Here is a 20,374-nt window from a genome sequence, read left to right on the forward strand (position 1 = left end):
TTGTCTCGTAAAGTATTATTTTGCGAAGATTGCCACATCTAGTTCTAATTAACAAGTTTGTGTTCCTGTAATTGCGTAGCTCAGTGATCAGTCGAGCCGTCAGCCTCGCGTGGCCGAAAAGACGAGAGCCAATATTTGCCGGAAGTGAAGTGCTATTCTTGCCCATTCTACAAAGTACAGTGCGATTAGAGGGCTATAACATTGGTAAATGTGGATGTTTTTAAAAGTGGATTAGAATACAGGGTGTCTTAAAAATATTTTCTATGATCTTTCTATTAAATACATGTAACAACACTTAATTACGGACGATACATTAACCAACTATTAGGTTCATTATTCAACGAAAAGTAATAGCCTAATGTTCATATTTTAGTACAGCAGGCTCTACCTTTCACAATTTTAATTAAATACCTCCTCAAAAGGCGAAGAATAAAAATGTTGGTGTTGTTTATGTGAGTATATTTTTATAATATTTGCTGTACAAAGCTAAATCATAAATTATACTATTTACGTACGCATGTTATGGTAACTCTACATTAAAATAAAATGTGACTGGTTTCAATCAGACGCGAGACGTGTAATACAAACTACTTGGTCGCTTCTTTAAGTTATTCTGTACAGTCCATTTTCTTCTCCGGCAAATTCGCCAGATTAGTGATGAGGGAGACGTAGATATCGATGCCTTCTAGAAAGACATCGATGTTTAGATACTCGTCGATGTCGTGCATGCGGCTCGTGGTGCGGCGTTTGGGCGCGAACCCGATGGCCGGGATGCCGATGTTACGGATGTGCAACATGTCTGACGTAGCCGGACAGACCACTGGGACCAGGTTGTAGCCCCTGAAAAAATAAGATGAGTAGAAGTGTTACATATCGTAAAGATTCTCAACTTAACGAATTAACAGCGCTCTTAACCCTCAATAGGGTAGCGAACAATGAGTTCCAGTGCTAGAAAGTGTTTTTTAAGATTGTCTTGGATTTATTGGTCAATGATGTCAACTAACCAACTGACTGATTGTGTTTGATCCCCTACTGTTACATCTTATTATCTGCAATATTTTACCCTAAGAGGAATCTTATCTAAATGTTTTTGAAGGAATCGCTTGGGAATTGAAAGTAAGAGCGTACTTTGCCCACTTTAATAGACATCTGTCTTCATAACTAGTAGATACCTATAAAACTTACATGTGTGTTATGGTTTCATTTATAGTAACCCAATAAGGATTGGTTTCATCTATAGGAGTTGCCAGCGACTCCATTTCTCGTCTTAAGAAGTCCACTGTTGTTCCGTTCCCAGCAAACGCGCCCCATGAGTTTACCTAGAAATTATTATCCTATGTTAGGAGTGCGCAAATCGCGCGTGATTTCGAAAACACAACGGGACTATTCCCACCTCTAGTCCATACCGTTACAATCCCTGTGTAGCCGTGATCTACATCAAGACAGCCAATAAAAAGCTAACCAGTGAAAGTTTAAGTAGCCAGTTTAGAAAGCACAGCATAACTATTTGTTACTTTTTAACTTAATTGATCACATACCAGGGATAGTATCTCAGTTGCATTTTCTTCAGGAGACAGTCTCATATCAGCTACCAGAGTGAAGGTTTCCGGAATAATGTTTGGGGCCATTCCACCCTGTAATGATAATAATAAATTACCGTTTATTTTAAAACAAAAATAATATGTAAACAAGGAAGAGCCACCAGAGCATTAGCCACTTACATTGATCATGTTAAGATTCAGAGTTGTATAAAACCCATTTCTTATACTAGGCACTGATATCAGAGCCTTTTCGAGTGGTTTCCTGTATCTCATCATCACGTTTATTAGCCTTTGCAGCTGAAAGCAAAACTAATTATTTTAAAAGGTGTTTCCCAAACGTGAAAACGAATAGATTTAACTTTACTGCCCGAATAAAATAAAATAACGACGTGTTATTGTTAGTAAGTGTTATCAAACAGAAGTCATAAAGAAACCTAGGTAATGTAATCTAACAGAACACGCAATTTAAAATTTATTTAATGGTAAAACATTAGGTACCTACCTTTTTGATAGCAATATCAGCTGGCATCGATGATCCATGGCCGCTCTTTCCCTTGACTGTTATTTGTATAGCTGGAAACATTCAACATTAGATTCCAACCTCCCAAAAAATTCTAATTATGCTACCTATTCTACAAAAAAAAAAATTGGTAATATACTGTTAGTTCCAAATGATAATATGTACTTAAGTACTATAGATTAGCTTAGCTTACCACGAGGGGTATCGGGTAACGGGATTATTAATTAATTTGTATTTATAAATTGCTAATAAGTATTCTTTAAAAAAACTCCCAGAAAACCTCCTTTATATGCAGTCTACGCATGCAGTTATATTTATTAAACCTAGAGTCGGCGGAAAACACCTGATATTATTTTTCACTTTTCTTACATTTCTCATGCCATCAAGAGCGTTCGAGTGAACGCTCATCGCGCTTACCATGTCTTGAAATAGTACAGACAGACAATGCTCCTATTTACTGATAAGACTTAATAAAATACAGCAATCATAACAAACAATTGAAGCATAATCTTACACCAAGCTCTCCGATCTTGATATGTAGCATACAAGTCGTCAGTCGGGTTTGCCAGCCCCTCGTCTAATGCAAAACCGATATTTAACGCCTTGAACTCTGGCGTTTTTATAAAAGGTCTAATTCCCTCAAATCCACCTGTTTCTTCATCTGAAATAAAAAATAAAGGCATAAATAATTATCTTCATGGCTCTTTAGCAATTTACAAAATATACCTACTAAAAGTATGAAGTGACACCTTGTAAATTAAACATGGGTGTTATTTTACTAAAGTAGCGAATCGAATTTCAATAATTTAAGCATGAAGCTATAATGACGGTCCTGGTTTCCACCAAGCCGGAGCGGAGCGGAGATGTACGTGTTTTGAATAACCAATTAGAATTCATTATTTCCGCATCTCTTCCCGGCTCCGTTTCGGTGGAAATGGATCGAGCGGAGAAGAGAAATGTGTCGGGCGGACTCATTTTTCTCTAGATTTGACAGCATCGGCGGCAGGCGCGGAGCGAAGCTGTGCTGAGCGGCGCAGTGTGTTTTCCTTTCTTGGCAATAGACTGACAGCTTCGTGCAGCCCACACAGCTCCTCTCGTTTCCGCTCTTCTCCACTCTGCTTTGGTGGGAATAACCTGCCAGCTTTACCGCACATCTCCTCTCGTCTCCGTTCCGCTTCGCTTTGGTGGAAACCGGACCTGTGTCTGTCTTTACAAAAACATGTAATTTAGTAAGATATTTACCAAAAAGACACATCACATGCCTACCTACTTCATTTTTGTAAAGTAGGCAAGAAGGTAGTGCAATTACCTACCTACTATAATCTAGCACGGCGAGATAAGTAAGGTAGGTAAACCTGCATGTGACCTAGAAGCAGTCTTTTCTTTAATTAGGGGTTCCAAGTAACAAAAGGTTATCTCATAAAAGTACTTTCTGCTATTTTATTGAACGGATAAGTAAGTAGTTGAGCCAACATTGCAATCTCAGAGGATGTGAGAATGTTAGTTATTGAACTAACTTAAACCCAGAAGATCTGGGACTTGGAGTCCAATCCTGTATTAAATCGGTAACACAGACTAGAAAGAATTCCCTCCTTTGTCCTCAATAAGCCAAGGTCATCCATGGCTGTTGGCGAATAACAAACAAAACGGTACTTATCACACCTCCTTTTCCACCAATGCAAGTGAAGGTGAAACACAACAAGTGAAGGTTGGCAAGCAATGACGTTTTCTTGGATGAAATACAATTTATTTACCAGGCATAAGAGTGATGTGTACAGTGCGTTGCAAGGTGACATTCTGGGCAATGATCCGCCTGACCGCCTCCAGGTACTGGATGGCTACGTCCTTGGTGTCCTGAGCTCCGCGCCCGTAGATGTTGCCATCATTGTCCACTTGCGCCTCGTAAGGTGGATAGGTCCATGCGGTCTGTTGTTAAATATTTACAGCATAGTGGTATACTTACTAGTGCAGTAATACTTACCTACTTTTTATGCATGTTTAAATACTATTTTTTGGAGATAAGCTATCAAAAACTCTACTTTTATTGCGTGTTTCAATCGATGTAGGTTGCAATTTAAATATTTTTAAATAAAAAAAACATCACTGTATCTTTTTCATTACATTTCCAAAGGAAGAACTTTGCTTCTTGCTCAGGTAACTGGAAAGCGTTCTAAGTGACTTTAATGGGAGGAGTTGAATTAGGTTGATGATTAACTAAAAATTGCAACTTTGAGCTGTTGAGCTCCTAGATAAAACTTAATACAGTAACCGCTCTTAACAGGCATATCTATACTCGTAGACGAAAGTTTTTCGTGCTACAGGTAGGCAGACACTGATTCGAGTGGCGACCAAGGACCGGAAAACGTAGTATAGGCAGTCCTCCTATTCAATGGACCTGTCAGGTGAAGGTCGCGGCACCAGGGCGGGCAACGCAGGACCGGTCATTGTGGAAATCCGTGGGGCATCCTTTGTCCAGCAGTGGACGGAATTCCGTTGAAACGAACGAAGTAACTCACTGGCACGGCTGCAACCACATCCATGTGGGAATTGAGCATGATGCTGGGCAAGGTAGGGTCGGCGCCCACGCGCGTTAGGACGCATATCGGCTTGCCGGCCGGCGAGTACACCGCAAAATCAAGCCCTGAGTCGGCGGCCTGCCGCCTCCAGAATTCCACGGCCTCCTCTGTACAAAAATAATAAAGAAACATTACACATTACCTTGCCAAAAGCTTCAGCCACATCAACGCGTGCAGATCGCCATCGCCATCCAGTGCGATCAAAGGCCAATGACAGGTCGCGCGACCCATGACAGTTCACGCGACCCGTCCCGCCGGCGATGGCATAAGAAATATTAAAAATAGTGTATGTCTAACAGTCTAATTTTGAGTGTTATGCAAGGTACATACATTTATAATGCTTTATATTTTTTAACGAGGTATATTATCTTAGCAATGTCTGCCACACTGGAAACAGGAATGCCAATAAAAACTATGCCAATAAAAAGTATTGAGTTAATTAACTTAATTTTTTGCGATGACGGGATGCCTAACTGACAAAATGCTAAAAAAATTAGATCATAATATTATTGCTACTTACGTAAATTCTCACTTGGGCTAGTGTCTATTCGCAAGTATTCTCGAAATTTAACAACAGCTGGGTTTTCCAGTTGTTCCTGTAATTTGTTTGGCAGTGGACTGGCCATGACGGTTGAAGTCAGAAACGGAACGAAGGACAGCAACAGCAATTTATATGCCATGTTTTTATAAATTCTGAAAACAAAGATAAACAAAGTCAACCCATTTAGCCCGCACTAAAACGGTAACTAACAATTTTTATTTCGTCTTAATTTTGATTAAATTGAAGCCGAAGAAGTAGGTAATAATCAATTTACTTATTATCAATGTTATGCTTCAGTAGGCACCAGAAAAAAATATTGAAACGTAAAGTAAAAAAATAAGATAGTGAGTGAGAAACACTCTTACACAATTTGCAAGGTAAGAAACATTTGAGCTCTTCTAAATCTGTTCGAATTTTAAGAGTAAAATGTTGTCTTACCTTCCGATTATTATTATTAGTTTAGAATAGAGTGAACGTGCACGCTCTCACTTTAGTAAAAGGATGATCTTTTTTACCCATCAACAAACAGAAATATCATATTCAAATAAATATATTAGCATAGGGCGAAATCGTTATCAATGTAGAGGACATTGATAACGATTTTTTTCTTTTTTATATCTTTATGATGGTCATCACCCCGTGGCCCGTTTTGGGTGTGTCACCTTAGGGCTTAGACAATGTTACTACGTATGCGGAACATAAGGAATGATATCATCATTATTCCGAAAAAGATTCTTACTTATAGCCTGACCAGGAACATAAAAACCCTCGCCATGTTGCGGAAAACTAATGGTACTAATTTCTTTTAATGGCAACAATAACTGAAAACTTCATTGTCATGTCACCTTGCATGTCAGTCTATTGCTGTCAAAGTATAAACAAACTTTATTTTAAATGTGCGCAATTGATTTTGTGAATTAAATTGCTAAAATCTTTTTATAGTCGTGAAAGAAATGTGTTAAAGTATTTCTCGAAGAGAAATACTAAGGGTTCGGACAATATTTTCATTGAATAATGTTTCCGACAAAGGTTGTCAAATTGACTGACATGTTTATCGCATAGTACAGTCCACTATGAAAATTAGCTGTGGTTTGTTTCAACTACCTATTTTAANTTCAGCCGGCTCTGGTACAAATACTCATTAGGTACATTTAAAAGAACATTGGGAACTTTACTGTGACAAAATTCCCCACGGACAAAGATGAAACGTATTTTATTTCAAAAGCTTTATACTTGTAGGTATATTCACTTAAAGCGCTATGTTGTGACATATGGGAATTCTGAGATATGACGAGTCTAAGTTGAAAATATATTTGTCTAAAATGATTTGATATTTTTACATAAGTATTATGTTGTTTGGCATTGCAGAGTAACCAATAAAAGTAAATAAAATAATATAAATAAATAAAAAATATAAATAAATTAATATTAGACAACATCTCATACATTACTCCAACCCAAAATAAGTAGCTAAGGCATTTGTGTTATGGAAATCGGGAACGACGAACCACGAAAAAACATGGGAGCGCACAGAACACAGACAGATGACGAAGGACTGCGAGTTGCGTATTGGGTGTTCGAGCGATGCGCGTAGGCAGCGAAACCGGTTTATTTTTTACCTGACTAGACCCTGCTGAGCCGCAGCGCGCATAATCGTAGTCATTTGGCGTATTTTTGTGATGATATTATTAATATTTAGATGCAATGAAAAGTTTAAATGTAAAATAAAATAAAATATTTAACTTCATTTTCTCAATATTCCCATATAAGAGAGAAAAAGAAAATGCACGGAAATTCATTGGATATTAGTAGGTATGTATCATCTGTGACAGATTTCGTTTGTGTCCGCTACTTTTTGAAAAGTGGGGCAAAATGTTCCCAATGTCATTTATTATAAAANAGCGCCTCTATGCCAGGGTTTTTATGTTCCTGGTCAGGCTATAATTAATTTCGTTGCGGGTCCAATGACAGCTTAATTTTCCCAAACTTGACCTTCACTGGTTGGATTTTATTGACAGTCAAGCTGTACCTATTCTGCACACGGGAGTTGCAGCGCGGTGGGAACGAGAGGTGGAAATAGTCCCGATAACATTTATTTGCTGATAAAGTCCATCAACGTCAGACAGACACAGATTTAGTTAGTGAAACCTGATCTTTATCGACAGACAGAGTGCAACGGATAAAATCTCATTTGAAAATCGAAATATGTTTTCCGAAGTAAACAAAATCTTAAACATTGATGACACCTTACTGATAGCATTTTGTAAAAACTTAAACAAAAGGTTTGGTTTCCCTACACAGCACGATGATCTACCTACTAAACAGATGGAAATGCCATGTATTCAAAAACTTGTTATAGTTAAAGAAACATGTTATTTCTGATTAGACGTGAGCCACTAATAAATTAATACCGGAACAAAAAGACGATAAGTATTCGTAAACAGTGGGACTCTACTTTGTTTTATTAAATGAATTAAGCGTATCTACTACGAGTACTGCCTGCAGTTTTTAAATTAACTCTAACGTAAGTTTTTGATTAATCTCCACTTGAAAGTACCGGAGTTCGGTCAAGTAAATACTAGTTAACTCAAACTCTACAAAACTTACCTCAGTGTTAGCCATTGAAACTTTTATAAATTGAATAACACGTAATTTAAGAATGGGCTGGGGTCAAATCGCAAAAATGCATGTTTGATTTAAATGTTAACCTAGTAAAAACACGTTTCAGCCGGCTCTGGTACAAATACTCATTAGGTACATTTAAAAGAACATTGGGAACTTTACTGTGACAAAATTCCCCACGGACAAAGATGAAACGTATTTTATTTCAAAAGCTTTATACTTGTAGGTATATTCACTTAAAGCGCTATGTTGTGACATATGGGAATTCTGAGATATGACGAGTCTAAGTTGAAAATATATTTGTCTAAAATGATTTGATATTTTTACATAAGTATTATGTTGTTTGGCATTGCAGAGTAACCAATAAAAGTAAATAAAATAATATAAATATATAAAAATAAATCCAAAACATGAACTGAAAGCAAAAAAATTCATGTATATACTCACCTGTTTACAAAGCTCTCCATATTAAATGAACACAGATGACTATTATTAGCGTGTCCGCCTAGGGGCGCACCGTTGGTGATACTGAAACCGTGCTATAAGTATGGCAAAACATATGAATGAAAAGGATTATTTTAGGTAAGTTTACAGTCAGTAGGGTTGCCAAACTACTTATTCGCAGAGTAAATCAATGAATAAAGACACATGTTTTTATACCATGATACTTACTAGGAACGTGAACGTAACGAAGTAATTTCCACGGTTGTGAATGGATACAATGTAAGGTAGTTATAGAGTCAAAATCTTAAGGCCAAACAACAATATTCTGTACAGTGCTTTATTTTATGAATATAATCGCATGGCAACTTTTCAAATTTATAACTTCACTCACAAGTAATTTATGCAGTTTTTTCAATAAGTAGGTATTAAGTGTACATTCAACTGTGGAAGAGCCAACAAAAGGGGACGATTCGATAGAGTCGCAATTGAGAAGTTGACACCATCAACCCAAGTCGAGACTTCGTTAAAAACACTTCATTCTAGCGCTGAAAACTGTAAAATTGCATTTTTTACGTATATTTTTAGTAGCTTTGATAATAAATAGTTGCTTAATTGAATTCACGAACTGATGACATAGTCCCATTTTCATTGATAATACAGGATGGAATTTTGTAATGCCACCTGGAGGGAAAGTACTGTTAATACTGTAGATAGAAAGTTTTATTGAAAGAAAACATTCCTTTATTTTTGAAAAAAATTTGCAACTGCATTCAAAGATTTCCAAAAATTTGCTTGCCACACCCGGGAATCAAACCAACTAAAATCTGTAAAAAATTACACCCTGTTTTTTATTACATCGATCGGTATAAGGATCAAATCTCTCTAACAAACTTGATGAATCTAATGAACGGAAAACCATGAAATCTTAAATTATTTTAATTATTTACAGAAAAATCTATGGTATGGTGGTGATCCTGAATGCAGTTCTCTTTCTTTTCAAAAATAAAGGAATGTTTTCTTTGAGTAAAATTTTCTATCTACAGTATTAACAGTACTTTTCCTCTAGGTGGCGTTACAAAATTCCACCCTGCATATATTTTACTAGCTTTCCGCCCGCGGCTTCGCCCGCGTGGAATTTTGTCTGTCACAGAAAAACTTTATCGCGCGCGTCCCTGTTTCAAAAACCGGGATAAAAACTATCCTATGTTCTTTCCCGGGACTCAAACTATCTCTATGCCAAATTTCATCAAAATCGGTTGCGAGGTTTAAGCGGGAAAGCGTAACAGACAGACAGACAGACAGACAGAGTTACTTTCGCATTTATAATATTAAGTTGGGATTCTACTATAGGGTAGTCTCATTTTAGCAGCTCAAAAAAGTATGTCATTCATTGGTTTATATTACAGTGGTGTCTACTACCCTATTTATTTTTCAGGCAAATTTGCCAGATTAGTGATGAGGGGGACGTAGATATCGATGCCTTCTAGAAACACGTCGATGTTCAGATACTCGTTGGGCTGGTGCAATCGGCTGATGGTCCAACGTTCGGGCGCGAACCCGATAGCCGGGATGCCGATGTTGCGAATATCGAACATATCGGTCGTCCCGGGACACACCCCTGTGATCAGTCTGTAACCCCTGAAGAAAGGAAAAAATACTGTACCAAGCTTTCCTCTTAATTATCTCCCTGAGTTGTCTAGAGATCGCTTCTTAGCAATAAGACCGCCTAAATTGTGACCTTTCAATTTGCAATAAAAACGTAAGTTCGTGAAGATGAATTTGTTACTTCTTAAAATAACAACTGTTGAACGGATTTTGATGCAAATTGACAATGTTACAATAAGTTCAGGCATCACTCTGTCGTTCTGTTCTCCATAAAATCCAACGTTACTTACAAATCTGTGATGGTTTTATTCATAGTGACCCAATAAGGGTTGGACTCATCTATTGGAGTTGCGAGCGACTCCATTTCTCGTCTCAAAAACTTAACCGTTGTTCCATTGCCAGCAAACGCCGCCCACGAATATACCTTTAAGTAACGAAATGCAATGTTTAAATAAAATAAAAGCATTTTTTTTGTAGGTAAATCTTTTAGGTCAACCAAGATATTGGGGGAGGTCTGCAGTGGACGTTCTGTGGCTGAAATGATGATGATGATGATAAACAAAAAAAAGCGCTTCCATTTATATGGAATTGCAATGAACGCGTCAAGCTAAATCTCATATAAATAACTATTCGAAATATTATTTTCAGATTTTAAGTATATGTGCCTATACTTAAATAGCATTATTTACCAGGGACAACATGTCAGTAGCGTTTTCAGTAGGAGGAAATCTCATGTCGGCCACCAGAGTGAATGTTTCCGGTATCACGTTTGGGGCCATTCCACCCTGTAACCAAAAAAGGCAATCTTGTTACAAATGTTGCACAGTTTAAGTTAAGTATGTTTAATCACTTACATTAATCATATCGATATTCAGTGTTGGATATAACCCATACGTAGCTTTATCAGCTGATTCCAAAGCTTTTTCAAGCATCTCCCTGTATTCCATCATCACATTTATCAACCGTTGCAGCTGAAAGTAAACGAAATATTACAAGGGTCCTCCAAAAAAATGCTTCCAAACATTGTATACAAGTGTATTTTCTATGAGATCTCAAAAGTATTAATTGTGTAGTAGAATAACCCCTCATTCCTTTTCGGTTGTGCATTTTATGTACAGTCAGCGTCAAAAAGTTCGAGACACCCAAAGTGGCCTAAAAGTTGACAACACAACCTTATTCCAATTCTAACTTATTGGCCACTTTGGGTGGCACGAATATTTAACGCTGACTGTACCTGGTATAGCTATTATACTTATGTACTTGAATTACCTAAGGGATAATATAGAGTTTCATGTAGGTGCATCTGGTACATAATACAAACAAAAATGTAAATTCATATTGTAGGAAAATTATGGATAAATCTCAAAACAATAATATTTGTGATCCATAAACAATGATAGTGGTTTTGTTACTTAGGATAAACATTTACCCACGCTCGTTGTATTATTCTGTATTTGACTTGTAAGGCGAATTAATAAACAATAAAGATAATTTTGTTTCCTGGAAACAAACGTTTATTCAAAGTTTCAACAACGTTACATACATCTTAACTCAATAACATTAAAACATACCAATTACTTAACTGTGTGATTATTTAAACAGCTTTGTACAGTTATAATTTATGATTGTTTTTTAGTAAATAATTACTTACCTGTATACACACACCTGTTCTAACATTTAATTATAATAATAATGTGGTTTTTAATCCTTATCCAATTGCGACAATTTGCCACATTCTCAGTTAAAAAAGAAGACAAATACGCAGATGAAATGGCATAGGTACGCAGATTACATCATCTATTTAATGTAGTTCCCTACAACTACATAATGTGCCTAAGTTTTAAACTTGATGTCGTCGTCCGCAGTTACACAACATACCTTTTTGATAGCAACATCAGATGCCATGGTTGATCCATGGCCGCCGACTCCGTTAACTGTTATTGCTATAGCTGTAAATTATTCAAAAAGATAATTCTGGCGTTCCTATGCAATAGGGACTAGGTACCTATTCAACCTTCATTTTGAGTTTCATTTGAAGCCAAAGGCCCGGAACACCAGTTTGAAACCGGTTTGAAATGGTCGCGTCATGTGTGATCTCTCAACGGAATCTATGGCAGAAACTTAGATGCAACTCAAAAGTAACTAGAAGTTGCAGTTTCGTTGCAATTGCGTTTCACCGTGTGTTCTGGGCCAAATTGTAGCGTGACTGATAAGTACAGAAGTTGCAGTGATTGGAAAGAGTGGGATTAGTCCCGATTTACCAAAACAATCCCGTTCAAACCTTGATTTACCTACACCTCTATTACTGTACTGAATAATAATTATGAATACAATCATAAGTCCGGCTCCTAGAATTTTTAGATTCCAGACAATTCCAGGGCAGTCGTATTTTATTTTCTTTTGCTTTTAAAGCACTGCCTAGCGAATTGAATCGTTATCTGACTGAGAATGTATGTAGCATTAAGTTTCATTTGCATTCGAATGGGCGCTCTACATGTTTTTACTATATGTATCTAGACTATGAGTTTTTTTAAGTTATTAGTAAAGTAAGTAGGTAAATGCTTAACAATCTTACACCAAGCTCTCCGATCTTGATACGTGGCGAACATGTCGTCCGTGGGGGATGCCCCCCCCTCGTCCAAAGCAAAACCAATGTTTAACGCCTTGAACTCTGGCGTTTTAATAAATGGCCTGATGCCCTGAAATCCGCCTGTTTCTTCATCTGTAAGTATACAAGGCTGCTTTATTATAGGGGCAGGCATCCAACTAGGTGGACCGATAAATCTGATGAAGGTCCCGGTAAGCACCTGAACTGGACGCCTAGGTCCACTATTTGCTAGACGCCAATGTCTACTAACACAGACAACTTACTTAAAGTAGTCTCTCATTTCATCAAAGTCAATGATTAATTAAGTTTCAGGCAAACAAAAGCGATCACACGCGATCGCGTGCAACGATGGCGCTGATTGCCATCGCTGCACGCCGGCTGATCGCGTTGGTTTGACCGAACCTTTCACCATTACGTATTGTATCACCTTCAGAATAAAATGCAATATTATATTTCTGTGCTATTTTTGTAAGTATGAATACACCCATAGATGCAATTACCAGGCATAAGAGTGATGTGGATAGTGCGTTGCAAGGTGACATTCTGGGCATTGATCCGCCTGACCGCCTCCAGGTACTGGATGGCTATATCCTTGGTGTCTTGAGTTCCACGAGCGAAGATGTTGCCGTCATCGTCTACGTGCGCCGCAAAAGGTGGATAAGTCCATTCAGTCTGTTGTAAAGAGACATTTGTATTATACAGTGCAATGGTTCATCGCTATCAGTGTAAATACAGCCTGTATTTATGAACCCTGGGAGTCACTCCGCAGTTTACCCATTCCGCAAGGTAATCTGATTTAGTAGCGCAGCAATGCGCGATAAAAAAATGCCCATCGACGGCGCCTGAAAGAAACGTGGTGTGCTCTTACACGTGTACATGATACGACGTTGCATCGTGTCACGACTCTTAATGTGCGTTTTTAAATGAATTGGCTGGCGAAGTGATCCTTCTGTTGGAACTAAGTATGTATTCTATTCTCGGCACACTTACTGGGTCAGCCTCAACGACATCCATATGAGAGTTGAGCATAATGCTGGGCAGGGCGGGGTTGGCCCCGACGCGCGTTAGCACGCAAACCGGCTTGCCTGCTGGGAAGTACACTGCGAAATCTAGGCCCACTTCGCTTGCCTGCCGCTTCCAGAATTCCACAGCCTGATCTGTATGAATTTATATATTTTATCATCATCATCATCATCTCAGCCATAGGACGTCCACTGCTGAACATAGGCCTCCCCCAATACTTTCCATGTTGCCGGTTGGTAGCGGCCTGCGTCCAGCGCTTTCCTGGGGGCGCGTGAGGAGATCCGTAAACGAACTAAAGTCGCTGACATAGCCCGACGGATTAGCAAGCTGAAGTGGCAATGGGCAGGGCACATAAGTAGTACGCAGAACTGACGGCCGATGGGGCAGCAAGGTTCTGGAGTGGACGCCGCGTACCGGAAAACGCGGCGTGGGACGTTCACCCACAAGGTGGACCGGCGGCATCATATATTTTATATTTATAGAAAACTAGCGGCCGCCCGCGACTTCGTACGCGTGAATCCCGTTTTTCCCGCTAATTCCCGTTCCCGTGGGAATTTCGGAAATTCCTTTCTTAGTGCACCTCTACGGTACCTAAGCTACGTCCCTTCCAAATTTCAAGTGCCTACGTTTAGCCGTTTAGGCTGTGCGTTGATCTGTCAGTCAGTCAGTCAGTTTCTCCTTTTATATATTTAGATAAGCTACTGTCGGAATCAGTTAGTTTTTTCCAATTTAATAATAGGTAAGTACCTATGAGTAACTTAAATTGATCCTACAGTTATTCAACTCGCAACAGATCAATGCTCAATCCAAATTAAGTCTAACAACGGTAAGAAGAATGTTGCAACTTACGTAAATGTTCACTTCGGCTAGTGTCTATTCGCAAGTATTCTCGAAATTTAACGACTGCTGGATTTTTAAGTTTTTGTTGTAATTCATTTGATACTGGACTCATACTGGCCGAAGTCAGAACCAAAACAAAAAACAGCAGAAGTAAATTATTATATGCCATGTTCCTGCAAATGCAATGAAGCAATAGTATGTTATTGACACGAAGATAACGCCAAATCTATGTATTTGAGTAGTTAATCAAAGCACGAAACAACGTTATTACTTGTTACTAAAATTAGATTCCACATTTTAGTTATAAGTAAGTAACTTTATGTCATAAATTAGGCATTTACTTACTTACTGCCAGTTAATAATTACTGCGGCGTTGCCGATTGTGAAACAGTAGCAATAATGATTTTTATTGTGCAACTGAAAGTTAATTTAATCTTATGCATAGGTAGGTACTTACTTACTTTTTTCTGAATACACACCGGTGGTGGTGGTGATATTATATTACACGAACTGCAACTACTGTTAAGGCGGACACCTTCGCCGGACGACAGTCACCATCATGGACACAATAGAAAGTCTTTGAGGGGAAAAAACACGACCACCATTGGTGTAGTGTCGTGTCGTGACTACTTACTGGTTATGGAGTATTTTATTATGTTTAGTATCAAGTTGGTTTGACAAAATTGCACCTGTGCCACGTGACATGAGCACAACACTACAATCTATTCCTCGTAGCTGATTTTGGTAGGTACCCCTATTTTTTTACCTAGCTTGCTACAAAAATCAAATCAGCGCTGTATTCACCTTTACAGATTACCTACTTCCAGAATCTTAATAAGGGCTACTAAGTAAGTACTGCATCTAATACAGTATCCAATTAAAAGAAAATAATAACTGTGACAAACAAACTCATTTCCATATTTTTAAAGAATTAATACTGCTTTATGCAGCAAAGCCATAAAATAATAATGTAAATATTATATTGCCTTGGCACGCCCGCGCGCCCGAGTTATTGACCATCCTAGTCGCATAAATCTCACAGATAGCACTAAAACCGAAATAGGTTTATGAACTTCACGAAGTCAGTGTCTATTTTTGTTTAGTATTTATCATTCCCTGCGTAAACTGTAAATGGAGCACATAGGAGTTTATGAAAGAGTTATAAATCCCAGAAACTAAACTTGCCGGGGCGACCCGGTTGAAACAAAGCAAGAGGCAATATTTTGTTATAAATCGCGTATCGTGTTGAGGGTTGCTACTCGTACACCATAAGTGGGCCAGTAATAGGTAATCGGCACAGCCGTATGGTAAAATCGAACAGACTTGTGGATGTTTTCGGGAAAATGCCGCTCGACTTTGCCGTAATATACGTATTGGCTAGCAATGTAACAAGTGTAGTAATTACTTTACGTCGGCTTTTTTGTAACTTACTGCTAAACCGACAATGCTGGGCCGCTTTGTGTGTAGCAACCCTAATTCCCGTGCAACGAGAGCCTAAAAATTAGTAAATAATATTATTGAATGGACATTGAGGACAGTTCATTAGCGACAAATTAAACTCTTACTAAGAAAGAACTAATTTATTTTGTCTTTGATAAATTCATTTTTATTATTATCCGTCATTTCGTTCATTCCCGTACCAAAGTCGTCGAGCATGTTGAAGTCGTCTTGATCCATTGAAGCGTCATTTTCCGTCATTTTTGCCTCTTCTTTTTCTTTGTAGCCATATACTTCGTCTAACGCAGAGTAAACCGCTTTCTTTTCTATTTTCGAGAGTATTTTCTTGTCATGAAACGAGTGGTTGTGAAGATTCGCTCTAAAAATAATTAAGTATGTTTAAAAAAAATTAAATAAATGTCCTGTGACCGACATGTAATAAGAATTGACAGATGTATGAGAAAATTCTCAAAAACGATGAGAAAGTGTATGTGAAGTCATAGCAAATAGTAAAATTAGGACAAATATTTAAATTAGGTATCTGAAAAGTTAAGATAAATTATATCAACGAAATTGTTGACGTCAATTCAACTTTTATGCGTGCATTTCACATAGTTGCGCTTCAGTTTCACAAATATCTTGACACGTGTATGTACAGTCGCGAAATGAAAAGGTTCGTCACCNTGATGAGGAGTCCATAGATCATAATTATGTTCCAAGTTAATAGTTATGTTCCAAGGGTAGATTATGATCTATGGACTCCTAATCCAGACCATGCAATAAATCCCGTACGTTTGGGTAAAAATCGATATTATCATCATCTAAATTTTCATCATCTTCTGAGACTGCACCTTCATTAAAAGCAGCATGAGCTGCCTCAATTTCCTCTTCAGATAGCAAGCCAAACATGCTGAAAAAAAAAAACCAAATAAGCAAACCATAGAAAAATTTTATGGCATAAACGCATGGTGTAGACATTTGGCTACATACACAAAAATCAAGTCGAAGGCACATTCGGGATAGATTGACGGCATGAATATTTACGAATGTCAAAACGGCATGAATATTTACGAATGTCAAAAACAGTGGTTTGCCAAGCGCTGTAGATTTTAACCAATGACGATAGATAGCGCTTTTTAGACGTCTTATTTATTTGTTGAAATTTTTAGTGTCGGTTTTCGCTTGCACTAGGTACTGTAAGAGTCAAACCTGCCAACATAACCGTGCAAGAAACAATGCTGCTAACATTTAAATAAATATGACGTTTGCTAAAGAATAAGGTTTTGCTTGTTTAATTTTCTATCCTATCAGTGCAATGTTACGAAATGTAGTTTTTTTTATTTAATAGAAATAATAATGGCAGGTTGAACCAACAAGAAGGTTTTAGTTTATCAATCATAATAATCTTCTTGACAAGATAAATCGTCAAACAACTTTGATCTGAATACTTTTGAACTTTACTGACGAACAGTTAAAGATTATTTTCTCTAAATCGAGACTATTCTGTAACATAGTTTCAAAAGGTAATATGTGCTCGCGATTCGTTGAAGGAATCAATTTGAAAACTGACGAACCTTTTCATTCTGTTACTGTACACGTGGCTTATGAGTATTCATCGCGACGTTCGGCAACCTTAACGAACATTTAGTCTCATTTTAAATTTCAAATATAAATTCAGAGATGTGAGAAATCTGCATACTAACCTGTTTAAGACTACGTTTCCTTTGGTAACAACGAAAGCCTTGCATTTATGGTTTCGGTAGTCAACGCAACGCCAGCGCCGGATCCCGTTTCGTTGTTTGCTCGAGTGCAGATTGTAAATGTAGCGGTTCAGAATTATTTGCAGGGAGCCTCGAATTGATACGGTAAACTGCAGGTTCGATGACGCTATAAAGAAATATCGTAGATAAAGTATTCATTTGTGATTTTAGACTTGTGCAAGTCTCATTCATTTTATTTTTATGGAACGCGTATCTAGCGCGCGTTAGAGCGTGACGTAGCGTTAAAGCGCCGAATAGGGTATTTGACACCACCAAGTCCACCAATCAATGTGACGTACTTTTTAAAACTGTTCACCCATAGATTTTGTATGGCAATACTAGCCTGTGACGTCACTATTTTTATGTCAACTACTTATTTTCAATTACAATGCAAATATAAATCTTAATTTACTGGTAATTTAAAATTAATTACATTTTTAATCAGAATGAAGTACCTTCTTAAAAATCTTGTGCTTTAGAATTATTGGGGAATGGTGTCAAATACTGCTCTGCAACTCTATTAACGCTTTAACGCGGTAATCGGTGGTGCGCGTTCTCTTTGGCGAAACCTTAAAACATTGTTTCTAAAAAAATATCCATCTGGTAGGTACTTACGCGTATCTGCTATGTCAGGATCTGTCTTCTCCGTTGGTTTTGTAAAATCATCAGTCTTGAAATCATCATCAGAATCTTGTGCCACATTATCTTCCATGATATCTATTTCAACATATTGGGGTTCAGCTGTTGCTCCTTGAGCTGGTTCAATTTTTCTATGCCTAAAATTCAATATAAATTAATTTGGCTACTTAGGATGTATCTATAATATCATCACATCATCCTTCTATGTATAAACATTAAAATCATTATGTAAACTATTATGAGCCATATTGAGATAACAAAAATTTTCTTATACAGGATGAGATTCTAGTTTCAAGTACATTTGTTACTTTGGAAAGTTTTGTGTCATTTCATAATATGGACCTAAAAAAATCAGTCTGTAGATTGGAACCCTTATAAAATTTAAATACCATTAAAATTCACGGGGTGGAAGAAAGCAGAAAATTAACAATGATCTTAGCAGAAACGTTATTTATGCACCAATAAAATAGTATATTTTCAATTTAAATTATAACCAATAAGCTGTAGTTACTTACACATCAGCAGTTTGTATTAGTGGAGTCTCTTTTTTAATGATTATCTTTCTAGCAGCAGCTGGCAAACCAATCTAAAATAATCAACATTTAGATGAAGTTTAAATATAATGGTTGTCATATAATTAAATCAATTAATGTTAACACTGTTTTACTAAATATTTTAAAACAAGAATTATCTTTTAGACAATAGTGATTGATAAAATTGATGAAAGTAAGTACTATAGTATTTTTTATTTACCTGTTTAGCTCCTTCTTTTGTAGGAATATTCATGCTTTTGATTCCACTAACATGACATATGTCTCCTTCTTCCATTTGAGACAGATTCTCAGCAACTTTGAGGGTCATACTGTCATAGCCAGTCTGAAATAAGACATGTTTACCGTAAAAATAGCAATAAAAACTGTAGCATCTTAACCCACCCAATCCCCAAGCAGTAGCATATGACCGCACAACAATTGACTATCCATTGTGTCTCAATTAGCGGGGATTGAAGGGTTAATGTAGTTGTAATTTGTAATAAGTGCTAAAGTAACTATTTTTCAACCAAAATGGGTAGTCTTAACTGATATCCTGTTGACCATACCAATACGTAATGTAATTCAGAAAAAAGAAAAATACTTTAAAAAATGTACATAGGTATTACATAAATATTTGTGGTTTTAATTAGACTTAAAAAAGTATATTCTTTGAATACTTACAAGATTTTCTAATCCTTTAATGTGAAGTGATTTGGCAGCTTCTGCAAAGGCTGCTAAATTGTCAGACGGCACCATCACTTCGCCAGTGTAAATATACATCAGAAGTAAGGATAATGTACTGTGTGATACATTCTGAAATTTTTAAGTAGGTATTAGTTATAGACAATATTTCAAAACTAGGTACAGATGTAATTTCAAAAACAGTTTAATCTAACAAAATTATGAAATCTCTGAGTGAAGGTAGAACTTATTATTAATTTTGTGGATACAATTCTATATCTGTAAATTGATACACATAATCATTTATTTGAATGTTAATAACTAAAGTAAATGTAATTCAACAGGTTAGTTTTTATGAACCCTCTACCACCATGACTGAAAACAAGACATGAAAGTTTGAGTACTTACATTTAAAAACAATACAGGATGTTGACACGGAGCTGATGAAATAAGCTCCTTTAAATATGGGCTAGCCAAGGCTATTAAAACTTGATGGACCTTTACATAGTGACCATCAGCCGCGAGGGTCATGTCGACAAATTCGCCATTCTGAAGCAAAGTAAACAATAAACATAGTAAAAAAATTGTTTCGTGAAATGTATTATGTGATTTAACAAGACATACCTGTTGTAAAGAGCTAAAACCTTTACAAATACTCGATTTGTAGGACTCCCAAGTAAGTGAAAACTGAGATTGCACCATCTCGTGGGTAGGAGAGCCAGTAAAGCGTTTACAATGGATTCACAGAAAAGAAAAAAACACTAGAAATCCCTTTTTCTGAATTGAAAGAACGAATTAATTATAAAATTCAATGGAAAAAACTGAAAAACAACAAACAACCATTTCGTAAACTGTGCTGTGACATTTTGTTTTTTTATGCACAGAGTCACAGACAATAAATTAATTTATTTGCAGAGCTATTGGCTATCTTTTTGACAACAGTTGCTAATAATTTTACAACCAATAGTTCAATACACACTTTTTTAGCTCGCTCGACTGAATGC

At 37.0% G+C, this 20,374-nt stretch overlaps 2 protein-coding genes across 2 annotated transcripts; both read right to left on the reverse strand.

Annotated features, from left to right (window-relative positions):
* Positions 1-423: 423 nt before the first annotated feature.
* On the reverse strand, positions 424-20,238 carry LOC114364248 (uncharacterized). Its single transcript, XM_028320334.1, has 27 exons — positions 19,995-20,238; positions 19,779-19,919; positions 19,371-19,502; positions 18,910-19,032; positions 18,672-18,742; positions 18,133-18,293; positions 17,461-17,644; positions 15,897-16,136; positions 15,307-15,368; positions 13,448-13,614; positions 12,958-13,129; positions 12,425-12,571; positions 11,728-11,798; positions 10,704-10,820; positions 10,539-10,634; positions 10,140-10,273; positions 9,690-9,882; positions 8,248-8,339; positions 5,158-5,330; positions 4,578-4,744; positions 3,816-3,987; positions 2,576-2,722; positions 2,044-2,114; positions 1,722-1,838; positions 1,539-1,634; positions 1,186-1,319; positions 424-840 (listed from the first exon to the last, which is right to left on the reverse strand). Exons 1-27 carry the CDS (start codon positions 20,070-20,072, stop codon positions 609-611), a joined length of 3,690 nt encoding a protein of 1,229 aa, XP_028176135.1. The 5' UTR covers positions 20,073-20,238; the 3' UTR covers positions 424-608.
* Positions 9,562-14,755, reverse strand: LOC114364278 (aminoacylase-1-like). The gene is made up of 10 exons (XM_028320379.1): positions 14,666-14,755; positions 14,330-14,493; positions 13,448-13,614; positions 12,958-13,129; positions 12,425-12,571; positions 11,728-11,798; positions 10,704-10,820; positions 10,539-10,634; positions 10,140-10,273; positions 9,562-9,882 (listed from the first exon to the last, which is right to left on the reverse strand). The coding sequence occupies exons 2-10, from the start codon at positions 14,487-14,489 to the stop codon at positions 9,669-9,671; spliced, it is 1,278 nt and encodes a 425-aa protein (XP_028176180.1). The 5' UTR covers positions 14,490-14,493; positions 14,666-14,755; the 3' UTR covers positions 9,562-9,668.
* Positions 20,239-20,374: the final 136 nt, after the last annotated feature.

Source organism: Ostrinia furnacalis, unplaced genomic scaffold (assembly GCF_004193835.3).
Source record: "Ostrinia furnacalis isolate ACB-3 unplaced genomic scaffold, ASM419383v2 OfSCF7367, whole genome shotgun sequence".
NCBI lineage: Eukaryota > Metazoa > Arthropoda > Insecta > Lepidoptera > Crambidae > Ostrinia > Ostrinia furnacalis.

Bases quoted from the DNA above. Each gene is read 5' to 3' on its own strand.
- LOC114364248 (XM_028320334.1), bottom strand. From the start codon at position 20,072: ATGGTGCAATCTCAGTTTTCACTTACTTGGGAGTCCTACAAATCGAGT. The intron at 3,988-4,577 runs GTGAGTTACTTC...ATTTAACAACAG, and splicing joins ATGTGGTTGCAGCCGTGCCA to ACCGCATGGACCTATCCACC. The intron at 1,839-2,043 runs GTAGGTACCTAA...TTTTGCTTTCAG, and splicing joins CTGATATTGCTATCAAAAAG to CTGCAAAGGCTAATAAACGT.
- LOC114364278 (XM_028320379.1), bottom strand. From the start codon at position 14,489: ATGGCATATAATAATTTACTTCTGCTGTTTTTTGTTTTGGTTCTGACT. The intron at 13,615-14,329 runs GTAAGTTGCAAC...AAATTCATACAG, and splicing joins TAGCCGAAGTGAACATTTAC to ATCAGGCTGTGGAATTCTGG. The intron at 9,883-10,139 runs GTAAGTAACGTT...TCCTTTCTTCAG, and splicing joins AATAAAACCATCACAGATTT to GGGTTACAGACTGATCACAG.